The sequence below is a fragment of the Cariama cristata genome, unplaced genomic scaffold (assembly GCF_000690535.1).
Source record: "Cariama cristata isolate BGI_N322 unplaced genomic scaffold, ASM69053v1 scaffold45610, whole genome shotgun sequence".
Classification (NCBI taxonomy): Eukaryota; Metazoa; Chordata; class Aves; order Cariamiformes; family Cariamidae; genus Cariama; species Cariama cristata.
This window is the reverse complement of record NW_009597261.1, coordinates 1-8,800: the sequence shown is the minus strand read 5'-3', so window position 1 is coordinate 8,800 and position 8,800 is coordinate 1. Positions and strand designations below refer to the sequence as shown.

The window sequence follows — 8,800 nt, the reverse complement described above, 5'->3', positions numbered from 1 at the left end:
TTCCATGGCAGGGTGTGCTTTCCTAGCTGGCTCTTAGTAAGGCTGTTTGTCAGCCATCTGCACCAGCAATTTGACCTGACGTGTATTTTGCTGTTTGCTAGGGGAGCCTGGTTAAAATTAGAGAAAAAAGTGAACTCTAAAGAGCTCAGTAAAATGATGAATTATGAATATTGGGTGAAACCCTGCATATTTGGCTTTCGGACTCTTGAAGCTCTGCCAGGCATGCTGATGCTTTCAGCTTGGCTGCAATTCTCTGAACTTTATTGTGGATAAAAAACATGTGAGAAATCTCTGAATGACGAGCTGAAGATAAATGTAAAAATGTGTGAACTCTGAATTTGTTTCTCTCTTTCTAGCTGTAGGCTAAATCTTTTGATGAGCTTAAATTAAATTCTTTAAGGATGCCCATTCAGTCAGTTGGCAGGATACTCTGTGGGTTACTTGGAATTGTTGGCAGCTGTCTGAAGTTTTTTTTTGCTTTTCTCATTAAAATTAATGGCAGATCTTCTGTGCGTTAAGACAACTTTGAAGATTTAGTCAATGTTTCCAGAGGCAGGAGTAGTAGTTGTTTCTAAAGCTAGATGCATAAATGCAATATATTCACTACTGCACTTGGATTATGAAACGTTTTGATTTCTTTGGTTTTGCCTTCTTGGCTTAATGTTTCCTTACACTTTTGGCTTTTTTTCTTTTGTGAAACTTGTAATATGGTTTATAGAGAAGCGCAGTGTTCTCACCACCAGCTCATGGCGGTTACAATTGGAGAGGGATTTTTAGGACAGGAAGCTAATCGCCGTAACATACTCATGTAACGGTGGCCAAATACTCAGCTTTGAGGTCTCTCGAAGGCAGCTGCAGTTCCTTTGCCCTCCTTTCTGCTACCCACCCACGCAGGCGGTGTGGTGGGAGGCCAGGCGTGCGGTGGGCTCGATGCCCATCCACACATCCGTCTATATGACTCGGAGAACTGTACACTTGTGTACCTCCTCTAGTTTAGGCTAGGTCCAAGTGAGGATGATGCTTTTCCAAAGCATGAGGAGATGATGTTGAACATGGTAGGAAATGAAGGTGTGAGAGAAATCTCTTTTTTCTTGCTGATAATCATGAGTGAAGTGTCACTGGAGAGACTGGTACTGGATAATAACTAAATCAGTGCTGGAGTGTGTTCTGGTTGACTGTAGTCTGTAGTTATCTCAAGTAGACTACTGTGGCATCGTACACACAAACCACAAAATATACCACACAAAGAAATGCTGTCTTGCAGAGAAACTAGAAATCTTTTTTTTTTTAAGGGATTAAAATTTGATCTTAAAAAAATAGAGAGAACATGTATAATTGCTGAATGAGTCCCTCCAGAGTTTGTGTCTAATCAGATTCTGTAGAATTACACACACTCTTGGATAATGCTGCTTGTGATTTAATCACAAATCCCAACAGAGGATTATATTTGTTGTCATGGTAGCAAGCAATAACTCTTCCACAAACACTGAAGCAACCAAAGAACATGAAGCCCACAAATCCACTTACAGTGTGCTGGAAAACACTGTGCAAGTCCGCTGTTTTGGCAAGCTGTTTTCCTATAGGCATCGGACTTCTGTACAAAATAGAAGTTACCATGTGTCGGTATGCTGCAGCTTTAACATGAGCATCTTGTGTGAATCGAAACCCCTAGGGCTGGAGCAGTGGTGATTGACTGGTAAGCGCTGGTGGATGTGGCTCAAGGCAGCATTGGAAAACAAAATTGAGGAGCACAGCACAAAACCTCTGACAAATTCTAGTTATGGAACTGCAGCCTGAATTTTTAACTACAGGTTGATGTTTGTATTAGATGAGTTGTGGAAGTCTTGGAGGCAGGTTTGAGAGCTTCCCACAAAAGGCACTGCACATCACTGCTGGTCCAGCCAGGGCTTTTCAAAACCAGTACCCTTACGATGCATTTCCACTTACAACATGTGCTTTTACGCGGTAGGCAGCACATCACACTTGGGGGCTGTTTTGTCTTTCACGCTTCCCAGAACAGCGCAAAGCATCCCCTGCCAAATAGATGGTAGGAAATAGATTGTGTCGGTAAGTATTGAAGGGCTACAAGGTCCAGGCAGCTGTGAGGTTGCTATGCTGAGTAGCGCTCTAAAAGTCTTTACAGGAACTTTGATAGCAAATATGTGTGGAGATTAGAAAGTTTGACATGAGGGTGTTCCCGGTTTGGCTGCTTTCAGATAATCTCTTGTTAGGGAAACAATATTCTCCAGTACCGGGGCGCAGCACCGCTATCATTAGTGGCTTGTTGGATGGAGTGTGGGTCACATCCTGGGGCGAGGAGGCAGAGGTCCAGGGCCAAGGTGGAAGAAAAGGGGAAGGAAAGGTGGGAACAAAGCTGAATCACAAAGGGATGGAAACCCCCATGCTGTGCTGAGAGCTGGGGTGCATTAATACCAGGACTGATGCCGTCTGTAACAACCGCGGACTTTCCATGGTTTAAATGAGGCTCTGTCCTGCTAGTCTTAAATAGCTCCAACAAGTGATGGGTGTAAATGGACGTCTTGTTTGTAGAAGGACTCTTTTTTTGGGTTTTTTTGTTTGTGTTTTTTTTATCAGCAGCAGGGACTGTAACTCATGGGATGACAGAGAGATGTTTGTGGGTAACAGCTTGCATGGGGTTGTAATTTTTTTTTGTCTGAAAAGTAATGCGGAGACAAATACAAATTTAGGAATCTTTTTGTGAAATATGCACAATTAGAAATGGAGGAAAAAAATTTTCAAGGGACTTCAATTCTTTATTCAAGATTAAATAAGCCTGCAGCCATCTTCTCCACTATTGTTTACTGCATTCACGGTTATTGATGGTTTTTAAGCTTCTCTAGAGGTAAAGTTCAGTCTGACATTCCCCCCCCCCTTTTTTTTTTTTTCACTTGATGCTTAAAATTATGTGCCAATGTGTTTGTATGTGAACAAAATCTTACCATTTAATTGTTTATTTTGTTTTTCTTATTTACAAGGTGGAATATATGTTAGTAAAATTTGACCATGAGAATAAGAAAGTACGCTTGGTGCTCTGCGGTGAAGAAGTGCTTCAAACACTGCAAGACAAGGGGGAGAAGGTAAACCCCAAGTGAGTACCTGTTTCCTGTTTCTTTTTATTTTTTCTCCTGTTAGTGACACTGTACAGAATTTTGTAGACCTAGCTGAACTTTAAGTCTGCTGTCAGTAAACCTATAAGCCACAGATACTGATATTTTCAGATAAATCTGAGGTGCAGGAATTGAAAGATTTTGAGCACGCTTGCACCTTTTGTGTTATGCCTTGAAAAAAAGAACATAATGAGGAACCCCCAGCAGTTGCAGTTTGAGTATTTGTTTCATCTTGCTCTGGTTTTGCATCTGTGTGTACACAGTAATTGTATACTAGACCTCCCCTGGCCTATAAAGCATATGTGAGTGCACGTGCCCCTGTATCCCTGACGACAGGAGCAAGGGAGGGCTGTATAGGGAAGCTGTTTGTAGGAGTACTCTCCCATTTTTTGACGGAATTAGGAAGGTAGATGCAAGGATGGCAGGGCAGTTTTCCCCATCCTCTCTCATCAAGTTTTCAGGAATAATTAGATTATATCCCTATTTCAGCTAACCAGAGAACTGTGAATTACCTTTTAACTGGTGATAGCAAAGAAATGAGACCAGAAACAGCAAAGTGTTTTGGCTGAAGACCAAAAGCAGGTCACGGTTTACGGGAGGGTAGAGAAACTCTGCTGTAGCCATGAAAGGCTTTTGTGCCCTGGGCCTGTCTGCTTCTTTCTAGGTACCCTAACCTCATCTTCCAGTAAGGCTTCCCTGTCTGTCTTCCTCGTAGAGGGACTATTGAAAGCCTACAAGAAGGAATGCCTTTGCTTTTAGGCTCAAAACTGCTACTGCCAGAAGAAAAGGAGGGGAGATGTGGCTCTGCCTCAGGTAGAATGTGCTCCGTAGAGGTGACATGGCTTCACAAGGGGATGGGAAGGAAGTTTAGGTACACTTAAACTTCATTTCATTTCCTAACCTGATTAATCTGTGAAACAGGACCAGATATTTACAGGCAGTAGAAAGACGAAACTGAGCGTAGCTTTTGCCTTGGCTTGTACTGCGGAAGCAGTTGAGTGTTCTGTATCTTCCAGTTTCAGTTAAAACCCCAAGAAACAAAACTTGAGACAGATGACAGGTGATTGCAATCTGACATGGCCAAATCGTACTTATTACACTATACAGCAACACTTCCTACTGCCAAACTGTGCCTTAATTTCTTTTAGCTGCCTCCTGGTCATGAGGTACATTGGAAGGTATGTTGTGTTACTCTACTGAATAATCAAATTTAGGAGATTTTTCTTGCAAGTTGCATTCATTTCTGAAATTCTCACAAATAATCCATCTTTTGTGAAGTTGCAGAAATAATTAAACGAGGCTATTCTTTTATTATAGCCACCCAACACTCTGGCGACCAGAATATGGAAGCTATATGATTGAGGGGACTCCTGGGCAGCCGTATGGGGGAACCATGTCTGAATTCAACACTGTGCAAGACAACATGAGGAAAAGACGACAAGAGGCCGCTTCGGTGCTCAAAGAAAATGAGGCTGTTTGCACGGTGACGTCATTTCCAAGGTGAGGTGGTTGTTGAAGTATAATGCCATGTTTCCTATTCTCCTTATATGCTTTTTCTCCTTATTGTGTCTAGCTAAACTGTGCAATGAAATAGAGCAAAATCTCATTTGATTAAAGTACTTTGACTTAACGTTCCAGTCATGTTTCCTAAAATTTTTATTGCAGTGAGACAAACAAATAAGGATCTTTTCTATTTTTAGGTGACTGCTAATCTGTGTCAATTTTGTATTAGGAGAGAATACCTCAATGTTCTTGAATTGATATGGCAAATCATACATAAAAGGTTTTTCTTTACCTATTTTGCAAGTTTTGGTCTTTATAAATAGCAGTTTTGTAACAGATGGCTAACCTGATGTATTTTTTAACACTACTTTTTCACTAAAGCACATGCAAACTTCTTTTGGTGGCTTGGAGCACACAGTAGAATAGGAATGTGATTATCCTTACCGAATGAAGACTTAAAACTTCTATAATACTGTACTTATTGAATCTAGAAAGGAGAGCACCTCTCCTAGGTTCGTAATACCCTTACAAAGGGTGGATTTCCTCCTTTTCATTGTAAGAGACTCTTAAGAAATGAAATTCAGTATGTACTTCATTACCTAGGAGAAAATGTACTTCCTGGCCTTCCTTTCAAACATAATTCTAGGCAGGGATTTATTACGTTCATTCTAACTAGCCTGGTCAGTCACATGAATGAAGATAGTTATGATGAAAATAGTAAAAAAATTGCTCTGCAGTAGAAGAGAAGCAGCTGGCTTTGTTGGCTGGTTGCTTGGATGGTACAGAATGCAGTAGCCCTAAATTCTCGCTGAGAGCAGGAACGGTACAAAATGTGACTTAGCAGCGAAGTTCAGGTACCAAAAGGCCTGCATTATGCCCCATGAATGCTACTTTAAGAATGTTCTCTTGTCAAAATATTCTTCCTGTTTATGGGAGCCATACTAGAATCTTTAAAGTAATAGGAGCTTATTTAAAGTCCAATGGTTAAGTAGTTCTCAGTGTGTTACAGAATTGGAGGGGTTTTTTTTGTCCTGCAACCTTAAATGTAGGTTATGTCATTTAATAAATTTTGTATACAAAACATTTCAGACTCAACCTTGCAGGGAATGAACAGAGAGGAGTTCTTCATCACTTTGTAGATGCAGATAAATACTTTTTACATCGCTGTAGGAGCAATACATTGGACTTCAGTGAAAGCCAGTAAATAATAAAGTGTAGTTGGTTTATTACTTGTGGATCATCCCAAACATATTTTCATCCTTCAGAGATTGCTCTCCCTAGGCTATTTGGTTTCTTATTTCTGCCTCTTCCTATCTTGCCATTCAAGTCCCTGTTGGTTTGACTGGAGTCCTGCTAATGAATATTTCTGAGGCTTCATGCATTTGGGTTTCTTTGCTACATTCTCTCTACAATAACATGTACATATGCCTGTGTGCACCTGTGCATATCCATGTGTGTATAATAACTAAAAAATATCTGTGCAGCTGAAAAGACAAAAAAACTTGTTAGAGTGCTGACAGAAGAAAGGTGAAGAAGTAGGCTTATTCAAATTAAAATAACTCACTTAAAAAGAACAAACCTGAAAATGCTTAAATATTAAAAAATACTAAGTTAGAAGCTAAATGAGTGTCCCTAGTTCTTAAATTTCTGAGCTCTCACTACTGGACCAGAAAGCTGTTTTCTTTCTTGAGGACTGGAGTGATGCAGTTTACAAGGTCGCCCTTATGTAAGTGGTAAAGTTGGGTTTACATGTTTAGGACAACTTGTTTACTTAAACCAGGAAGAAGAAACCAATACTGAAATAGACGTTGAGCATAAATAATGTTTCCAGAAACATGAGTGTTTCCTTGTATTTTGAGTAGTTTGCTTGTGGTTGTATCAGCTAGCCCTTTTTATACGTCCAAATACTAGAGCCTCTTGAGATAGCACAATCTTTGTCCTTGACACTGTGCAGCATGGAGAAATTAATCTTCTGTAACTTTACCTCCAGCTTCTCAAGTGTCTCTGTCGTACTGAAAATGTACTTATTCTTGTTTCAGATGACTCTTACAATGGAGGTTCCAAAGGGGAGGGTTGTATTCTGATTTACTTGCGTATCTCTCAGCATTTTACACCTAATTGCTGTAATTTTTCTTTGCTTGTTACTTTTCTCTCATGGGGTTTTTCAGAGTTTTAAAATCACAAACTGCTTTGAGACTTGGGATGTTTTTATCACTTGAAACCACCTCCAATTCTTACAAAGTTGGTTAGGTACAGCTTTTTAACAAGGCAAGATTGTTGGGAGCAGAGCTGGATAAATTACTTCAGCAGTCAATGTTAACCTGTACCCTCTAGAGAAACTGTTTAAGGCACGGAATGCATGTCATATTAATGACAGGTGCTAACTCACTAAAATGTGTGTGTACTCTGCATAATACTGTGAAGTTTCCTGCTTCAGCCACTGAAAAGGTCCATGTTTACTGTCTAATGATAGAGTAGTGGCTTAAAAAATATAAGGGACTGTTTTAACCACCACGGAAGCTGGTTGTTGGCAAGCACTGACCTTTTAATGGCAACTGTTTTAAGACATCTTTCTGGCAATTCCACAGTCATAGGGAGCAGTCTTGAAAAGCACTTCAGAAATACTCATGGTAGATGCAAGTTTTTTAAAAATCTCTTTTTATTCCTTTGTCTACTAGAATCCTAATCTCCAATTATCTGACCGTCTTAAAATCACAGTCTGTTTTCATTACAGCTTGGATCTCATTGTTGTGTTACATAGGTTAGGGTGTCCTGGGTTTACGCTGCCGGAATATAAGCCAACGCCAGTAGAAGGAGGAGCTTCAAAATCTCTCTTTTTTCCAGACGAAGCCATCAATAAACATCCTAGATTTAGGTAAGAGTATTTGGGGAGTGTAAATGAGAAACTGAATATTTTTCTGTGCCTCAATATCATAGGCATACCTGCCACTTCTTTACCTTACTAAAATAGAGAGCTATGTGGCTAGATGCTGCAGATATCACAAGGACTTGGACAGAGATGATTGTGATGACATGTATTTTCTGTCAGTGACTTAAGAAAGTAAACTGTTAAGTTTAAGTAACTCTATATAGTAGTTCACGCCATTGTGGGGCAAAAGGTGTTGATTATGCTGCTGCAAAATTATTTCCAGTTTGAAATGGCATGGCTAACTGCTTCCATCACAGTTAATCCAGCTCTCGCTCAGGTACGTCACTGCAATACTTCGGTGTACTCAGTAACTTGCCCCAGTTACTCTGAAATGGAGCATAGTGTCAAACTACTTGTATAGTCTGAGAGGGGTTTTCATTGTAAGGTAAGTCTTTGGAGAATAAAAATCATTCTGTTTAAAAACTCAGCACACCTCTTCACTTGCCCTTGTATTCTTCAGGTCAGTAGCCTTTTACTTCTGCCTTTTCTATCAGCATAGCACTGTGAAGTCTGTCAAATGAAGACTGACTTTACTGAAGAAAACTTCAGTGTTTTATCTGTTACAGTCTATCTTAAACTAGGGAAAAGAAGTGTCCTGAAGAAAAATGCTCAAAAGAAATAGAAAGTTGGCGTTCTGAAACCCTGAGAATTGCTGAGAAACTAATGGGAAAAATATTTGCATAAAGAGAAACTTTCAGGTATTTCAGAAAACTTTTTTTTGTTGTAGTACACTGACCAGAAACATTCGGCACCGAAGAGGAGAGAAGGTTGTGATAAATGTACCAAGTGAGTAAATTCAATCTGGTTTTGTTGTTTGTTTTTTTTTCTCTTTTTCAAAATAGTTGTTCAATCTAATGCTCTGGGTTACTGAGTACCTGCGTTTTCCACACAGTATTTAAAGATAAGAACACGCCATCACCATTTATCGAAACATTTCCTAATGATGATGGAGAAGCAGCAAAGGCGGCTAAGCCAGACTATATATACATGGATGCTATGGGTTTTGGAATGGGAAACTGTTGTCTTCAGGTAAAATGCGTCTGCTTTCAAGATGTTACTGAATGTTGTCTTCCCTAAACGCTTCTCTTTTTAAGACTTGCCTTATGTCTAGTTTCTCTAGCTTAATTCAACTGATGCATTTGCAGAGTGGCAACAGGGGGAATAAAGCAAAAAATTTAATCTCATACCCGCTAATCTAGTCTTAAAATCCAGGTGTATTGGGTTTGTGTGGCAAGGTTTT

At 39.8% G+C, this 8,800-nt stretch overlaps 1 protein-coding gene across 1 annotated transcript; it reads left to right on the top strand.

Annotated features, from left to right (window-relative positions):
* Nucleotides 1-2,996: 2,996 nt before the first annotated feature.
* LOC104168254 (glutamate--cysteine ligase catalytic subunit-like) lies at nucleotides 2,997-8,589 on the top strand (the record flags this gene model as incomplete). The annotated part of the gene is made up of 5 exons (XM_009708783.1): nucleotides 2,997-3,109; nucleotides 4,446-4,628; nucleotides 7,393-7,506; nucleotides 8,288-8,346; nucleotides 8,453-8,589. Coding segments are annotated over 5 exons (606 nt in total), but the record flags the coding sequence as incomplete, so codon positions are not given.
* Between the last annotated feature and the right edge of the window lie 211 nt (nucleotides 8,590-8,800).